At 40.3% G+C, this 19,914-nt stretch overlaps 1 protein-coding gene across 1 annotated transcript in view; it reads right to left on the minus strand.

Moving 5' to 3' along the window:
• Positions 1-19,914, minus strand: part of tacr1a (tachykinin receptor 1a) — a 58,296-nt gene that overhangs the window by 2,685 nt on the left and 35,697 nt on the right. Inside the window, exons 2-4 of the mRNA XM_061766718.1 lie at positions 17,443-17,637; positions 5,004-5,154; positions 2,298-2,494 (exon numbers count right to left, since the gene is read on the minus strand). Coding sequence (XP_061622702.1) covers positions 2,298-2,494; positions 5,004-5,154; positions 17,443-17,637 — 543 coding nt within the window. The remainder of the gene's footprint in view (positions 1-2,297; positions 2,495-5,003; positions 5,155-17,442; positions 17,638-19,914) is intronic.

Consider the following 19,914-nt stretch of genomic DNA (forward strand, 5'->3'; position numbering starts at 1 on the left):
ACTTGCATATGCTATGCCTGTGCAACATTATGTTTAGCATTTATAAGTGTATTTAGCTAATTATTGAGACTTTGTATTGCGTATTTAGGTATAACCAATGCATGAGTACATATCAATACACACACACACACACACACACACACATATATATATATATATATATATGAACGGTGCAGATTTGGGAACTATTTAGTTTCAAAAGGTCATTCATATTTATTCTATCATTTTACAATTCTAAATACTTAAGTGAAATCACACCACCAACTGTCAATACCACAACAGGAGGGAATATGTACAGGTATATACTCTATGTATATGTATGTGTTTCATATACAGTATTTACCCAAAAATGAATACAGATAATACACTTCAGTCTCACATAAATGAAACAATTCTAATTCTATAATCATTAAAAAAGCTTGTGTTCAATGTCTCAGGCAGGAATAACATATTGATTCTCATTCAACAGCATTTTATCAGTATATACTGTATTTCCCCCAATCATAATACTCACAATCATATGTCATAGGTCATATTCATACAAAATGGCTGTATTTTCCACACCAGCAACCATTTTAATATCTCCATTTGCTTAATAAAATTGTACTGCGATAGCTTGAGCGATAGATGCCTTTGTTTAACTGAACTGTATTCGAATTAAACATTTGTGTAAGTGAACTTCATTGAGACAGTATTTTTGCAACACTTAATGAGGATAACAAGTGTTAATTTACATGGCATCTAAAACGATTCCAGAGTAAAAATAAGAGTAGTGATAACAGAAAGGACTGGGCACCCGAATTGAAAAAATCTGGCGAGGCAGGGTGAAACCACAAGCAGAGGAGAGAGAAGTGAATGAAGTGAAAACTAAAATGTTCATCGAGGACAAACGAGAGAAGACTATGGATGGAAGATGGAATGAGCGAACCATCATCGGTCACATTTGTTTTAATTATCTGAGCTGGCAGAGACAAAAGTCGCTCAGTGCCTTACGAAGAATGACTAAACCTCAGCTTGCGTCAATACACCCACATATTTTCAAATAATTTCATACTACATTAATTTTAGAAGCAAAAACAACTAAGTGTGAAATCTAATTTTTCTGACAACACAGGTACAATTAACAGGTGGAAGACAATGTTAGAGGATTGATTGAATCTAACACGCACCATCTGTCTTCTTTTGTCAAACAAAATCCATGTGGCAGGCATCACGCTATTTTGTCACGGTGTGAGAGTCAATCTAAGAGTGCGAGCACGTTGGGCTTTTTAGACTACTGGGTTTATTCTACTATTTTAAAGTGAAGAACACTGTCTTTCAAGTGAGCTGGAGCTATTAAAATGATTGCCAACGAGAAAATAAGGCTGGCAACTAATCAGGAGGAATGTAGCTCCTTGGATTATCTACAGTAAATTATTAATTCAAATGTTGTCTTTTGTTGTCGTCACCACGGTAACGATTAGTTAGGTTCTTAAGCACTGGAAAGATGGGAGCTAGTTGATGGAAAATTGTTGCTCGTAGTCATTGCCTGTTCGATTGTGTGTTTTGCGTCCCCATTTCATCTTGCACTTGTTTTCCCTTGTAAGTATTTATGGCTTTCCTTAGTCCTAATATTATCTTTTTTTCCCTTTATTGTATTTCACATCAGCCTTTTGCTATGTAGTTTTCATTTTTGTATTAGCCTTGCTTAGAAAGAAATTGTTTATTGGCTCTTATGACTGTGTTCGTTTTGCTTTGGGGTTAAAAATTCCGTACACGCAATCGTGACAGGCTTATTTTGCCGGAAACATTTCGACCGCCAAAATTTCAGTGCATCACCAGTAAGTACTACTGTGTTTTCTGTTATCAGCCTTGTGTAGGCTTTTGAGTTTGTTTTTGCTCTCTTACTGCAGCTTCCTCCTGTGGCACTCTGTCCACCTCTTTTAGTTTGTTCAGGTTAGTTTTGTTTTTTCACGTCAGTCTTTTGTCACAGTGCTTTTTGTTGTTTGCATTATCACGCTTGCATGCATGTTCTATTTAATAAGATCTGTTATACCTGCTCAGTTTGTGGTGTTTGCGTTGGGGTTCAACTCATTTGTGTGTTTACGCAGCCATGACAGTGGTGTTTGGTAACTCAAGCAAGATGTCCTTTTTTACTTTCCTGAAAAGTAGTGATTTTGGAGATGCAAGGAAATGTGGTAATCCATATACAGTACTGTACATACAGTACGTCCTACTCGCTAATCCACTCATCTGAGCTCTTCCAATCATTAACAAACCATCTAAATGTGGTATGAGTTTAGAATGCGCATGCTTACCTGTCATTAAGGCAGCAGTAGATGATCGGGTTGTACATGGTGGAACTCATGGCCAACCACAAGATGCCCAAATACACTTGCTGGATGAATGTTTCCTCAAACATGTCGGGAATAAACTGGTGCAGCAGGAAGTAGACATGGTAGGGCAGCCAGCAGATAGCAAATGTACACACCACCACAATCATCATCTTCACCACCTGCAACACAGATTAGGGCTCACATGTTCCTCCGCACCAAAATTCACCAAAAATGACTTAAATGGACTTCACAATGCTTTATGTTCTAGGGAACAGTCGTACCGGACCAGAAAATGATTTCCCCCAAACGCTCCAACAAGATAGGAAGCAAAAGAACTAAGTGTGTGTGTCTGTGTATAAAGTGATGCCATGCTCGTAACTCAAAAGACTCACATCTCAAATCATCATTCCCTATTACAATGAAAGGAAATGCCATTAATCCGTTCCAGCCGTTCCATAATACAGTCATGCAGACACAAACAAAGAATAGTTATTCTACGACTACTGTGACTGACTCAGTATGGTGCTGTTATATTAGTAATTTTTTTGCAGAGGATAAAGAATATATGCCTGTGAGTATTGTTACATTATCTATTTACCTGTGTTGCTCCACCCATTTGTGTTCAAATATCCGATCCTGTTTGTATGACAACGGCGTTTACGATTATATGTTAGCATTAGGCTAGCGGGCCATTCTTAAAGGTAATGTTTTTGGATTGGTTTAAACACACAATGTGTAATGCTCTTTAAGTTTAGTTTGACAGTAAACTTTAACTTTGAGTGGCATTAAACAGCTTGAAGGCTCCTTTCTGATTAATTGTTCACTATTTGCCAAACTGTTGCTTATTGTGAAGTGAGTTGAATTTACTTCACTGCCACCATATAGTGCTGGTATTTCAAAGCAAAAAAATCAGCTGAACGACGTCTTTATCTCGAAAAACTCGTAAGTCGAGTCCCTCATTTCTCAAGGTACAACTGCATACGTATATATGTGTGTATATTAAGGTTGGAATGATTTTTGAAGACCAACCACATTTTGGTTCGACTTTTTCAGTTCTGTCCTCATGCGTACCATTAGGTTCATAACACGCATGAGTTTTATTTACTTCTTTTTTAATCAATGAGGCAAAGAAGTGTGTGTTTGTGTGTGTACACTCTAGAGCAAAGTAGTAAGTTAGCCCAGATGGCGGCACGGACACGTCATATGACTCATGCCCTCCCACGATGCAGCAGCCAATCATATCGCAGCGGGATGGGTCATTAGAGCTCTTGCGTTGGAGAGAAGAGATACTGTTGCTTCTCTATAAAAGGTGTAGGCTCACGATGGTACTTCCACATCTTTACCTCTCCAACGCAAGAGCTCTGGTACTTGGAATGACAACTTGCTGAGAATCGCTATGTTCGTTAGGGGGTTTGATTACCACGGAAACTTACGCAATCCTAGCATGTAGCGAGCTAGCTTTTAAAAAGTTGGTTGCAAAAACACAAACTGTTGTAATTCCTACACTGTTTACCTCATTTGGATGTAAATACCCTCCAATTAAAGTTGAAAGTCTGCAGTTAAAGCACATCCTGTTTGTTTCATTTCAATTGCATTGTGGTGGTGTTTAGACCCAATAAGATGAGAATTGTGTCCATGCCCCAATATTTATGGACCTGACTGGAAGCATATATCTATGCAGCTAGTAACCAAAAGATGAAGTTGATAGAGTGAACTTTATGCATGAGCTGAGCTTATTCACATAATATTATCATCTGTAGACCTTTGTTGAGCCAAGGCACCTATTTACATTAGAAAAACTTCATGCTCAACCACCCAACAAAAATATCATATAACGTATGAATTATACTGAAAATAATGATCTTATCTCAATTTAGTCACAGATGTACTTTCTAAGTGTGAAGTGTATGGGAAGAAAATCCAAACGCCACACAGGCGAGACCAGATTTGAACCAGGGTCCTCCGAACTGTGAGGTAGACATACTAATCAGTCATCCACCGTTCCGCCTCCATTCTATCTATCTATCTATCTATCTATATCTATCTATCTATCTATCTATCTATCTATCTATCTATCTATCTATCTATCTATCTATCTATCTATCTATCTATCTATCTATCTATCTATCTATCTATCTATCTATCTATCTATCTATCTATCTATCTATCTATATCTATCTATCTATCTATCTATCTATCTATCTATCTATCTGACTTGACATTATTGACATGAATTTAAAAGCACATCAGATATACACAGATCTCTAGTGTAAATCTATTTTACATTGAGTGTTTAAGTCCCCATAATTGGATACATTCACAATTATAATGTATACATTAATTAAATCTGTCAGCCCTTTAAATATCACAGAGCTGCAGGAAGAAAATAAACATGTCAACTTAATAAACCATGCACAACGGGACCAACTCAATTAATTATTCATGATAAGTATTGCCAGGGTAATGAAATTAGAAATTAATAGCATATTATACGGTATTGTGTACTTTTCTGCACATTACGTAAAGTGCTGTCACTTGAAAAATGAAGCTGCTATATTTGGCTCCACCAAGGTCTATCAGTGTAGTTTATTGTTGATGAAGCCATTATGGATGACATGAAATCAAGACATATGAGAATCTTTAATTAGAGATTGTCAAATAAAATAGAATAAACGGTTGTGGGTGTACCTTGCGTTTGGCAGTCAGTTGCTCCTTATAGCGATCGGAAGAGTCTCCTGGGATTTCACTGGCCCAGAGGGTTAGTCCCACCACTAGATAAGCACAGCCCATCACCAACAAAGGAAGGAAGTAGATCAGGATGGCCACACACACATAATACCTATGGAACACAGCCAATCTTAATTAATCAAGGAGCCTTCAAATATAAATTCATCATCACTGCAGCACGCTGCTTCTCGCTGAATGACATTAAACGCTGCAGCGGGAAAGATATTTTTTTATAAATGGTAGAACACCAGTTAGCCAGCAGCTTTAAGTGGAGGTAGTCAGAAGGGTAACTCAATAAGCTTGGCCTTTAGTGACAAGCAAAATCTGCATCATAAAACCAATTCAGTGACAATGGACGTAATCGAAGGATGCATGTGGGGCTGTAGAAGCTCAAGAATTCTTTTAAGACTGCATGTAGCAGGCTTGAGACCCGCCTCTGAAGGAGCTGCTGTGGAAAATAAAAAGGACTGCTTTTTTTGGGGAGATACAATTTTTGTTTTTTGTTTTTTTTTTGTCTGAATGTTTATCCTGTATATTGTTTGTGTCAATACTGGTTAAAACCGGAAAAACTCCAACATGCATTACTTGTCTTGCAGTATACAAGTTTTATTACTGTGCGTGAGTGTAATGTCCTATCTCTACAACACAAGAAAAATAAAACATAGCTATTTTATTTCTTTATTATTTGAAGCTAAAACCCATCTCATCCAACGGGCATGATAAACCATATGTAATGCAAAGCAAGACAGACAAAAACAGGCAGAAACATAAGGGTAAGCATTTGAGCATTGGACTGATTTGTACTACAAATCCATTTTTTTATATTCCTACAGGTTTGCCTTAAAATGCTTTAGGAGACATGCTATCACAGAGAACGATTAAGGCCTGCCCCTGTAAAAACATTTTGGTTAATGGAAACTAAACTTCACAGACGGGTATGTCAGCAGACTTTGTCATAGTCACTACGGCAACAATGGAACGCCCCACACCCCAGAATCCTCATGGCACCACGTCTTCCATCAACCTGGAATTAGCCTGCAAACTTACAAATACGACAACCCGCAAATGTTTTTAGTGAGTGACATTTTAGTCATATGTTCTTTATAACATTGCAAAAACACAAAATCTAATGGTGGCCCAAGATTTCTGCACAGCATTGCTTTTCTACAGGATACGTACGGTATGTAGGTGTAGGTACGATATGTTTTGCATCTTTGCCCATTTGAATTTCCTCTTTAGGGACGAATATCATTCCTTTACTTCTTGTTTCTTCTTTAAATTTAGGTTTTTTTTATTATTTTACAAGCTCATGAATATAATGAACATCATTTCAACCTCTCCTCCAGTAAATGTCCATTGATTTTAAACCCTTTACAATGTAATCAAATGTGACAGTTTCAGTGATTATCAAATTTTTCATGCATAATTTATCATAGACACGTTTTCCCCCCCTTTTTAATCATGTTAACCTTGGTAAATGGACATGTCTGATGATGTAGCGTCGTGTGTAAATCTGTATGTGTGTGCATTTTTGCTATGCAAAAATTTGAAAATAAAACACACAGAGCACAGAGAGACACAATCTGTTTGCTCCTCAGCGAATGCTGTAGAAGAGCCTCACATGCCATTTCCATTGCTATTGAGTACAATTATGTTAAATCCACTGAAATTCCCAGTGGCTTTCATCAGGGTGAAATTGACCATGCACGCACACATAAAGTTACACTGCAAGAGGTAAGGTTACCAAATAAAAGGAGAACAACTGTTGAGAAGCTCAAATATGGGGCTCAGTGGACTTAATCTGTGTGTACAACCCAGCAAAATGATTACGGTAACAGCATAAAAGGCAGTCGCTATTTGCATTAATATTGAATGTTTACGGAATAAACAAATGGAAAATCTAAAGTGGGGGGCCTGCATTTCAATCTCAATCTCAATTTCAATCTCTGGAATCTCATTGAATGGCAATGACCTACGGGGTCCCTCAAAGGTCAGTTATTGGACCCCTCCTGTTTGGCCTGTATATGCTACCCTTGGGTCAAATTCTTCAGAAATTTAATTTTGACTATCATAGCTATGCAGATGAAACACAGTTATATCTAGGAGTGTCTCCAGATGACTACAGTTCAATTGAGGTGTTGTGTCACTGTCTAAAACAGATAAATAACTGGATGAGCCAAAATTGTCATCAATTAAACCACAACAAAACTGAGATAATTGTTTTTGGCAATAAATAAAAGAGGATTGCTGTTAGTAAATACCTGGAGTCACTTTCTTTAAAAACAAAAGCTCAAGTCTGAAAACTTGATGTTGTGATAGATTCCGACCTGACTTTCAACAGTCATATCAAATCAATAACTAAAACTGCCTTCGACCGTCTGAAGAACATATCCAGAGTGAATGATTGTGTGTGTCAAGCGGACCAGAGGCCTCATGTACAAAAGGTGCGTACGCACAAAAACGTGGTGTATGTTCTTTTTCACGGCAAAGTTCAGATGTATCAAGAGTGACATGACCGTGGAAATGTGCGGTGCCTCACGCCAACTGCATGGCTGGCGTAAGCACGTTTCTGCAGCTATTGGTGCTTTGGCAACACTTAGAGGGGATGCTGCGAAACTGTTATAATAAATCTGCACATCAGAGACATATGAACAGTTAGCACTGATGAACAATTCATGCCCGACAACAATTGATTTCAACAATGTAAAAGAAGCAAGGACTCGGAATTCACTTGTTGACCAGCGTATTTAATGAATCACAGATATCATTTATGCTGCCTATTGCCCTCACAATCTCCTCCTGACTTCAGCACAGCACGGGTGAGTAGACGGCCAGCAGCTGGTTGCTGGAGTGTAATTGCGTCGGAGACGCTGGGGATGCCGGAGGAGACGCAAAGGAACGGTGGACGAAACCTCCGCGTTTGCGTGTGTGCCATTTTTATTTTTTTTAAGAGAAGGGGTAAATTATGTCATTTTAACAAATTTTAATCATGTGCAACCGATGTACATGTTCAAATTAAGGAAAATCAAATTACTCTTTTTTTCAGTGAGGGACGTTGGAGGAATCCTCCACGTCTGTGGGGACGGTGGACTAATACCCCAAACATGTAGCACGTGGCTGCGACTGCGTGTTCTCTCCTGTGTATTAAAATAATAAATTGAGTAATCAAATAGGAGTCACAGTTTTTAATATCCTCTTTGATATGTGCTTCTATTTGAATTCAAAAGATTTATTACAAATACCATACATACATTTACGCATGAACCTTTCTCTCATAGGGCTGAGTGTAGGTTACTATGAACACATTTGTTGTGAGTTATAAAAATACTTACCTTGTGTGGTGATCAGAGTCAGCCACCTGCCCTCACCACCCCTGAGAGAGCAGTGTCACCCATGATTGCAGCGACTCGCTCCTCAAATGGGGTGAGGCCCTTCGCGTCGGTTCCTCCGCTTGTTTTGGGCACACTTTGGCAGTGGGCAGCTGTCCTCCGCTTCACATCCACCTGTATGTCTGCACTTCTTTTTTAGTTCAGTGTGTGTGCGCTGTTCCGATCCCACAGCATTGACAGCCGCATCATGCTGTCCCAATCGCTCCTCTTCGCTTGTTGTTAACGCCGGAGGACAGTGTGCCAAAGAGGATTTTCTTGCGCACCTCCACATTGAGCAACTTCACATTCAGAATTTTTTTTTTCTTCATTAGCTTCAGGATCTCAGGCGCAGGGTTCATTTAAATATGATTTGCATATTTAAATGTGGGCGTGGACAAGGAGGGGTCGGCTCCTCCAACATGTGCGCTCATTTCCACGTTGATTGGGATGCACAAAGGAAATGTGCTTGGATTCATGCGTACACACAGATTCATACATCTGGATATTTTTGTGCGTACGACATTTTCTGGATTTGAGCGGACGCCATGTTTCAGTAGGAAATCCACGCAAGTCTTTGTACATGAGGCCCCTGGAGAAGCTCATCAATACTTTTATCTAAAGTAGACTTGACTATTGTAATGGTCTTCTGACTGGACTCCCCAAAAAGAACATTAAACAGCTGCAGCTCATTCGGAATGCTGCAACTCGGGTTCTGACCAGAACAAAGAGCTCAGAATATATTACTCCAATTCTAAAGTCTTTACACTGGCTTCCAGTCAGCTTTAGAATATATTTTAAAGTTCTGCTACTGGTCTATAAAACACTAAATGGTTAAGATCCTGAATACATGAAAGAAATGCTAATGGCAAATAAACCCAGTATGGCTCTGAGATCGACAGACTCAGGTTAAATAGTGGGACACAAAGGCCAAAGCAAAAATGGTGAAGCAGCAATTAGCTATTATGCTGCACACAAATGGAATAAATTGCCAACAGAAGTGACATCAGCCGCAAGTGTGAATGTTTTTAAGTCCAGGTTAAAAATGCTTTTTAGAGCATTTCCACTCTTAAATATTTCTTGCATTGTATGCTGTTTAAATTGTACTTTTTTTCCTTTGTTTTTAAATGCTTTTAATCATGTAAAGCACATTGAGTTACCTTGTGTATGAAATGCGCTATATAAATAAATTTGCTTTGCTTTAAATCTTTTAAAAGAAAATTTATAAATTAAAATTTCTTCCAGGAAAGTGACACAGGCTTTTTATTGAGTCTCTGAGGTAAAGGATATAATTCCTGTGACGTGTCTAGACTTCTATTCTGCATACCTTTTTCATAAAACTAACATTTAGTTGAATGACTACACAAGCGATCCATCCATCCATTTTTAATACTGTTTGTCCTCATCCGGGTCACGAGTGAGTTCGATCCTCATCTTAGCTAACTTTGGGCAAGAGGGGTAAACAACAGACTAGTTCAATCTTAGGCCACATACAAACTATTTCGCGAGTAAAAAGGTAGCCTCTCTGCCTCTCACTGAACAGACTGACAGACCTAATTCTATTTTTCTCATTTCAATGTTGAAACGGCTTGGATAGTGAATTTGCTCCCTTTTATAAAACATCACCACCAACACCAAGTGGCGTCAGATACAAGTGGGAGGACTTTGAAACAAACATTGCCAACATGTGTCTGAGCCAAAAGCTGAATTAACGCTGCTAGGTTCAATTCTCCGAAGATCTCACTCGGTGGATGTTGTCACTGTAATCATTGCTGAAGATGACTCACTTAGAAGCTTGGGATGTAATTTTGGAATTGATGTATACAGTATGTACATTACTTGAAGTGAAGTGCACGCTCCTTTTAACCCTCCACTAACCTGTGAAATGCAAGCCCCTGCTGCATTTGCATCTTTGCAAACATTCACAACTGCAAATAAGTATTTTACTTTTTTTGTCTGGTCTTTATTTTATCTTATTTCTTATTCTATTCTATCTATCTATCTTGCGACTTACTGGGGTACCCATGTTTCATGCCATAACATGTGTAAATGTGTGTTGGTATGACAATTACAGACCTTGAATCCTTGAATAAAACAATAAATACTGTATTCTCATGCTTTTTTGTCGTCCTCTGGCTCTCTTTTTAAAAATAGAGGATCTTTCACATAGTATGTTATAAACTATTGTAAATGCCTCCAAACTTGAAGTGCCATATGATGTTTCACCTACGCGAGACTTAGAACAGCCTCAGGAATGCAAAAGAGGGAACGTGGTTAAGTCTTTGGGAGAATGCTAGACTAGATTTGACAGGGGACGCCCACATTTAAGGTTTTCTCCACTCAGCGTGCGTAACTGGTGGGAAGGTGCACATATGACTGAATTAAATGGACGGAAGAATGAGCGCATTCAGAAATGGGCGCAGCACATTTTCTTACCTAAGCGCAGAGGAGAATATGCCCCCAAATAATTTTTTTGTGACGTTAGTCCCACAAGCCATACTGCAGCACAATTTCTATAAATATCAGGACTGCCAACTATTTTGAAGCAAGATTGGTTGAAGTATGAACTTGTACAAAGAGAATGAGAAAGTCGTCTCCTTGCCGGGGGGGGGGGGGGGGGGGGGCGGGGGGGGGGGGGGGGGGTGGGGGATATCATATTCCCTACTTTGACTGATGGTTGAGGCTTCATGGCAGAAAAGCTGCACTAGGTTGCTGTACTGTCACACATTCTGAATCAATAAAAGCTTGGTCACCGCATACCACACAGCCACGGAAAAATTATACACAGTGGGGCTGCTACTTTGTCTCTCGTCCAAACATGAAAGCATGCTTCAAATGTTGGCAACAAGTGCAGTATATTTTGGAATATGGACAAATATGCTCGGAGAATTAGCTTGCGGTTAACTGTATGTTGTCTCCTTACTAGTCCAGTTATTGTTTGTACAATAAATGATTGGTAATGTGGGGAAACATTTATATGCATGATTAATATGCATAGATGTCTATTTAAACATGTGTGAGTGTATCTGTTTGCATGATTAATGAGCGGGTGAATTGGAAGGAGAGGCAGCTGCTCAAAAATAGAAGGGACAAATAAAACAGGACACCCCGCTCTCTGCTGAATTCCTGATGTTGCAGAAAGCCCAATTTAAAAGGGATAAATCACAGAGAACGAGGTGCTCAAGCTATGATTTTATTGGCGTGCCTACTTCACAGTATACAGTTTGTGCATTTGCTGTACAAACTCAACATGACATTGATTTACTTTGTGAGGTGTTCTTGTTTTTCTTTTGTCTTAAAGGAGGTTCAAAGCAGGTATAATGGCAGCATAAAGGGGATATAAGGAGTCAACCACTTTGGAGCAAGTCAATGCAACAATTCAACAAGGGACCATTTCGTGTCACGCTAAAGTATACAAGCATGCTCTGTAGTCACTTCAGAATTGTGTTTGATTTCATTCAATGGTGTCATTCATCACCTGAATTTTGGAAGAAAATAAAAAGACATACCACAGTGGTAATAGCCATACATATGTAGAAGCTGCTAATTTCCTCTCATAAACCCATTTTCTACCAAGTTGAACATTTCAGTTTAGTATGGTAATCACTTTTTTACAGTCCAGAGTAAAAAGCGTAAGCGACAAGGCCGAAAACAACACCCAGAAACACCGCCGGCTTCTCTCGGGATTCAGGGCCCACAATTTCAAGAATTTCAAGAATTTATTTGTTTATTTTTTACATAATTTGGGCTTCCAGCTCAATAAACCCACGAAATCAGGAATTCAAAAAATTAGAATACTGTGAAGAAATCAGCCCAAATTTTGCAGGCCATAAATGTTTTAAACTGAGTGTCACACACTAATCATCTACTAAACTCAAAGCACCTGGACAGGTTTCCCCAGGTGTCATTAAATTGCTTCAGTTTGGTTCAATTGTCTCAGTTGGGTTCAATAATTCCTTGTGTGTTTTTTTGGACATACTTGGCAAAATAAAGATAATTCTGATTCAGATTCTGAATATGGGGAGGACGGCAGACTTAACAACTGGCCAGAAGACCATAATTGATACCATCCATAGGATGGATAAGCCACAAAAGTTCATAGCTAAGCAAGGCTGGCTGTTCACAGTGCGCTGTGTCCAAGCATATCAATGGAAAGTCTAGTGGAAGGACAAAATGTGTCAGGAGAAGATCCACCAGCAAAAGAGATGACCGTGGGCTTCAGGGGATTATCAAACAGTGAAGATTCAAGAATCTAGCAGAGATCCAGAAAGACTGGAATGAGGCGGGAGTCACAGCTTCAATAAACACCACATTCAGACGCATCTGGGAGATGGGCTACAACTCTCCACACAGGTGGGGCAAGGATTTGAACCCCGGTCCTTAGAACTGAGAGGCAGATGTGCTAACCAGTCGCCCAACGTGCTGGGAAATTTAGAGTTAATAGTTATAATTTGTTGTAATATACACCCACGCAGGCACGGAGAGAACATGCAAACTCCACACAGGCGAGGCCAGAAGTGAACCCGGGTCCTCAGAACTGTGAGGCATATGTGCTAACCAGTCGTCCACCCTTCCACCCAAACCATATCATTCTCATAAAATATACCACATAATATACCATAAATCCATAAACATCTCTCAAACTACATAATATGATAAAAACCGTCTTTCGTCACTCCCCGTTGCATCCGATGAATCCATACAAATTGGTCAAACATGATTGGATCCACAAGAAGGTCAGCGTCGTGTCATCCAGCGGCTGTGCATCTACTGCGGTCAATCCGGTCACTTCCTCGTGGCCCCTCCGACCAGGAAGACCAGGCTCACCACGTCCCGAGAGCGTCGAGGTGAGCAAAACCTCTGTTCCCTCAAACTCTCCCTTGCGCATGACCGTTCCCGCTTGCATTATAATTTCTGCTCATAACACCCCCATCACTGCCCTTATTGATTCCGGTGCCGATGATAATTTTATTCATGAAGAAATAATTCACCAGCTCCAAATCCCTCTCCAACCAATTGCATTCCCGAAAAAAGTCACAGCCCAAGTAATTTCCTTGGTCACCCACCAAACAGTGCCCATCACACTCCTTATTTCAGGCAATCACTGTGAAAAAATTTCCCTTTTTGTCATTCCTTCCCCTGAGACTCCCTTAGTTCTTGGTATTACCTGGCTCCAACTCCACAATCCCGGAGTCGTTTATCCATTACCAGATGGAGTCCTCATTGCCATTCCCACTGTCTGCTTTCTGCCGTTCCACCCTCAGAAGACCCACCACCCTATGCCGCCCCAGTGCACATCTCCCAAGTTCCAGAAGAATATCATGACGTCTCCCCAGTATTCAGCAAGGACTTGGCCATCTCTACCGCCCGTATGATTGCTCCATAGACCTCTTGCCGGGAGCTCCACTTCCCACCAGCCGACTCTACAATCTCTCCCGTCCCGAAATAAAGGCTAAGGAGGATTACATCCGCGACTCCTTGGCTGCTAGCCTCATACACCCCCCCTTGTCGCCGGTCGGGGCTGGATTTTTCTTCGTAGAGAAAAAAGACACCACTCTCTGCCCATGCATCGACTACCGAGGACTCAATGGCATTACAGTTAAAAATAAGTCACTGCTACCCCTGATCGACCCGTCCCTTGAACCCCTCTGCGAAGCCCAAATCTTTACCAAATTGGACCTCCGTAACGCCTACCACCTCATCCATATCTGAGAGGGGGACGAATGGAAGACCACCTTCAATATACCAGCTCACCCGGGGAAGCCTGGCAGGACGCCAGGAGGCGTCCGTTGAGAGGGGGGTACTGTCATATACTGCCCTGCAGTTCCATTATAGTCCTCTCTCTCTCCCCCCTCCCCTCTCTGTTTTCAGCACCTGTCTTCAATCAGCCTCATCACCACCAGTATTTAAGCCTGCCTGTTCCAGGAAATCCTCTCCAAAGTATTGCAGCCTCCCCTAGCGGTACCACGGTCCACCGTACTCAAGTAAGCCACTCAACCCCTCGTTCCCTTTTTAACTCTTGTGTCTCCTCATTCCCAGTGATCCCCTGTGTTCCAGACCCACGTCATTCCTGCCACCAAGCCAGCCGCCTGTTCTGTCGACTGCCTGCAACCTGTCCATGCTGCCAACACACCCAGGACCACCTCCGTAACCTTTGCTCAATAAACTGTTCATCATTTTACATCTGCCTCTGCCTGCTCTTGGGTCCAGCTACTCCCCACATGTGACAGAATATATATATATATATATATATATATATATATATATATATATATATATATATATATATATATATAGGGTCCCGGGCGTGCTGGAGCCTATCCTAGCTATCATCGGGCAGGAGGCGGGGAACAGCCAATTGCCAGGGCACATACAAACAAAAAAAACCAAAAAAAAAAAAAAAAAAAAAAAAAAATAATATATATATATATATATGACATTACAATAAAAAATAAGTCACTGCTACCCCTGATTGACCCGTCCCTTGAACCCCTCTGCGAAGCCCAAATCTTTACCAAATTGGACCTCCGTAACGCCTACCACCTCATCCATATCCGAGAGGGGGACGGGTTAGAGCGTCAGCCTCACAGTTCTGAGGACCGTGGTTCAATCCCCGGCCCCTCCTGTGTGGAGTTTGCATGTTCTCCCTGTGCCTGCATGGGTTTTCTCCGGGCACTCTGGTTTCCTCCCACATCCCAAAAACATGCATGGTAGGTTAATTGACATCTCTAAATTGCCTGTAGTTGTGAATGGGAGTGTGACTGGTTGTTTGTTTGTGTGCCCTGCGATTGGCTGGCGACCAATTCAGGGTGTACCCCACCTCCTGCCCGATGATAGCTGGGATAGGCTCCAGCACACCCGCGACCCTTGTGAGTATAAGCGGCTCAGAGGATGGATGGATATATATATATATATATTATTATTTTTTTCTTCTAATTATTTATCTTGGTATCATTTTTTTTTTTCACATCACAAAACGTTTAATAGTCAGTTATTTTATTTTTGATTGTGTTGATTGTGTTAACATAAATAATGTAAATAACGTAAGTTAGTCTTTTTTCTCTCTTAATTTTGGCAATTTGTACCCTTTTTTGGCTTGAGCACCTGTATGTGCACGTGCCTGGTGGGCACCTATGTAGACCAGTGATTTCCAACCTTTATTTCGCTTAGGCACATATTTTACAATTGGAAAATCTCAGGGCACACCAAACAACAAAAATGTCACAAAAAGTAGATACACAGTAATTACTGTATGTACTTCCTGCCATCTAAAAGAAGACCATTAATTTGATCTGTCTGTCACTATGCCTCACTGGCGTAAATAGAGGAATTATTCTTGTAAATGAATAATTTTTGGAGCAATTAAGTATAATTTGATAATTTCCCACAGCACACCTGAAGATTGCTCATGGCACACTAATGTGCCACAGCACACTGGTTGGGAATCACTGACGTAGACACATCACCAAACACAAATATAAACTCTTGGATGGATATTCGCCCAATTTAGCTGATCTTGTTATGGGTGGGGCTGGTTATTGTGAAAATTGGCCCCACTGTTGTGGAATAGTGGGGCGGAAGTGCGGGCCTCGCTGACACATTTTCAGAAACAGAATTACATAGTTGCTTAATTTCACACGTGGGCAGGCTCTCCAGAGAATCAAATATTTGTATACAAACAAATAAAAAGTCTTTTTTTCCCTCTTATATGTCCCCTTGAATTACGACTAACTGGCAGCACAATCAACACAGGGTAGTTAGAGTAAAGGCGCCATAAGGTGTAGCCTCAAAAAAGGAACATGTGAGACCTCCACTGTGTCAGTCCTAATCAGCTACTAAGCTTCAGCAGATGATCGAGGCAGCTGTTGCATTCTCACTTAGATTCTGTGTTCCATTAAATGGGTTTCATTTTAAATAAATAAATAAATAAATAAATGTGGAAGTGATACTATCATGATTAATTGAACGGCTGTCATGCAATTTATTACGAACTATATTTCCATGGAGAAATATAACAATCTGTGGAAAAGGAAGGCAATGGCTGGCTGGCTGCAGAGCAAGCGAAACACCAAGCTGAGAAGTTGCTATGAGCAGAGCTGTAATGAGATCAACGCTTCTTTTGCGCATCATTGCATGGAAGTGTGTGTTCTCTAATTTGGATATTTGTGTGAAAGGGCTCATGTTGATACAAGTTCCTGTGTATACTGGCTGGTGAGACCAACGAAATTAGAGAAATATAAATGAAAGAAACGGAAAGGGTACGGGGGTGGCACAACCTGTGAATAGATCACTTCCAAACTTCCTGCATTTATCCTGTTTTTCTATAACAGCCTACAGCGGTTCGTCAATCACAGCATGATTACAGTGGGTGCAGGCATGATTAATACCAACATTTGCACAATAATAAATTTCCCCAAGCTTCCCTTTGAACATTGATCATGGTGACAAAGTAAGATGCAATTAATGTGCTTCTGTGAGCAATGACAGATTTATTTGCTTTATCTTTCCTACAAAAGACACACATGTCGGGGCTTAAATATTTCACCAGGTTTGACATGAGACCAGTTGGTTCTATTTGTAGCGGCCTGTGGACATATGATATTTGGAGTAAAGGTGACTCGTAAACTCTGACTTTCAGCTGTAGTGTCACTAAATCAGTCTGCAAAGCTGCTGAATCACATTTGCCAAAGAGTTTACATTTTCGACGTTTATTGCTTATTGGTACGTGAACAGGAATAGGCACAAAAGTGGTTGTATATTATGGGGTGCTGTTTGTAAAGCGGCTCACACTGAAAATAATAGCAACATTTTGTCACATTTAGCATCAAACAGTGTTTAAAAAAAATGGTGTGAATTTTGGAGTCACTTTTTTGCACATTTAGAACAATATTTGTCAGCTTTACAGTTAAATCCAAATCTCAAATCTAAACGCTATATATGTATTTAAATATTAAATATATATCTAAATATGAATTTTAAATATAAATGTTCAATATACACTGGATATATATATATATAATCTTATAAATACTTACATTGTTTTGAAGTCACATATTGTGTATTCAGGCCAGTCAATGTAGCACACCACCCGGCCGGGGAGCTGGTCAATGTTGGAGTAATAATACTGAGGAAAGGCCAAGAGCAGAGCCAGGACCCAGATCACTCCTACGACTACCTTGGTCTCTGTGGATGACATGCGCTGCTGGAGAGGGTGGATGATGGCCATGTACCTGCAATGGGAACATACAATAAACCCCAACTTAGATGGCATTAAGTTCCATAGTGTTTCTACATTTGGGTTGAAAGTTTATGATGCCAACGTTTCTTTAGTTTACCTAACCTAGTCGCTTGATATCCTGCACTGCTCTCTAACATCCTTTTTTTTCCTGAAAAAGGGCAAGGAACAATATTTGTTAACTTTATTGCGGAGTTCACACTTTTCAGCAGTGCAAGACAGTAGAGCTCCACGATTCCCAAGCAATCAGCATTGAAAAATATAGATAATAAAACTGAATTTTAAATGTAATATGTTAACACATAAAAAAAAAAGGTTGCAAAAATAATTACGTTCATGCACTTGAATAATTGTCTGTGGTTGAAATATTGCCATTCCAAATATTTTTGACTGCATAATGTCCTGCATATAGTTCCTTAGCATTTTTGTCTTGATGATTTTATATGATGAAAGAAAAGGATGCAAAGAGAGCAAGCGCATAAACCTTCCTGCTGTGAGACCAGCTGAAATTTTAGGTCACGCTACAAAATGTATCTTCAGTTGTAATAATGAATTCAAATAAACTGCAGTGTTGTGAATAGGTTACAGCTAAGTGAAGCAGAAATACACAGCAATGAATGTGAGCGACTACTTTGCCATTTAAGGTCAAGTGTTAATGGATATTGTTACAGATAAATAAGACGATCATTTCCACACATATGCTGCTTGTTACAGGTAGATACAGTACATAGGAGCAGGGACTACAACAGCAGCTGTAACCAGTGGCACAGCCAGAAAATATTTAGAGGGGTGGTCAATGTTTTGGTGACGCCTCTTGAAAAGAACCGCACTGATCACAATTACGCAAAAATGCTAAATTTAGAACAACACACTGCGCATTGTAGCGTATACGGGTTAAATAAAAACATAATTAATTTAGGAGAAAAGAATGATCTGGAAGCGACGCCTGTGTTACTTCCGGTTTATCGTAATTTTAAATTACAGCGTTATAAATCAAGCTAATTTATCTATAAGAGGGGCACCACGTCACTTTATATGAGGATACAATTTAGGAAAAGCAACGAGAAACCTTCAGTCTCATAATCTGAAGGTTGCTACATTTTAGGAAACTTTAATAAGAGGTCTTGACGCCCAGAGGTTTCTTTCCTCGAACCCAAAAACACACACAACAATGCAGGTAGTGAATTTTATGGAAAATATAATGATCAAACATGTGGAATCTACAGGCAAAGAACACAGAAAAACACAAAACAAACAAAGTACAGGCGAACATTGGCAAAGGAAACTGACTTGTGATGTGAGATTGGTAGAATGAGCGTGTAGTGAATGCGTATAGCTGGGGATTCCTGTTCTCGTTAATTTAAACCCAAATATGCACTAATCTGTACTTTTAGTAGACCGCAATGTTGGATTTATGTGTCTTGAACACGTTTGAGGCAGGTAGGTCAAGCTTCCACACCGAGAAAGGGTGGATTTGGCAGAAAGGAAGAAGAAAAAGGAACCCAAAAAGTTCGCAGGCAGGACGGCCGGAGCCCGGGTGTCTCGGCTCGCAAGACGTTCGGAACAGACGCGTTGTGCCCGCTTCTGTTCCCTCGGGGTGAGCTCAGGCACCCAAACCGGGTAGGGGATGGTCCGATGTGTCCTCGCCACCCCTTCCTTTCTCACCACCTTCAGGACCAAAAGGGGAGCTGGACCGCCTCTGAGTGTTAATTTTCCATTTTGGGATTATTTCGTGGTTTAAAACTAGTGGAATAAAATATTAATTATTGGATTTAAGATCACGAGACCACTTTCCCGCTTTGCATTGTCCCATGTCCATCCTCTTTAATACCTGTAACGAATGTTTCAAATGTTATGTGGTTGTTGAGAACACTTCTATTTTCAATGTGGCATTTGTGTGGTGTCGAATGAAACATTTCATCTGGTTCAGTTGACAACAGATTCGACATCAGACATTCAAGTTTGCAGAAATACAGCCACTAGTGGCGTTTTTAAAATATTATCTCCCAGCCAAGTCCGTTAAAGACTGTTTAATGAACCCGCATCTGCAGTGCCGTTCTGTCGCCTGTGGGTGCCTTTGTTGTTGAAATCCTCCAGGCTGGCTGGTGGTGGAAGATAATTCATTTAGCGTTGTAGTGCGGACTAGGTATCTTTGGTCTCCGCTTTGATGCTCCAGCTGCTGGTAATTCACTTAGCGTTGGCATGCCAAAGCAAATGTCTGTGTCTTGCTTGTGATGATCATGGCTGGTGATTCACTTTGCGTCTGTATGTG

Source organism: Phyllopteryx taeniolatus, chromosome 3, assembly GCF_024500385.1.
Source record: "Phyllopteryx taeniolatus isolate TA_2022b chromosome 3, UOR_Ptae_1.2, whole genome shotgun sequence".
Classification (NCBI taxonomy): domain Eukaryota; kingdom Metazoa; phylum Chordata; class Actinopteri; order Syngnathiformes; family Syngnathidae; genus Phyllopteryx; species Phyllopteryx taeniolatus.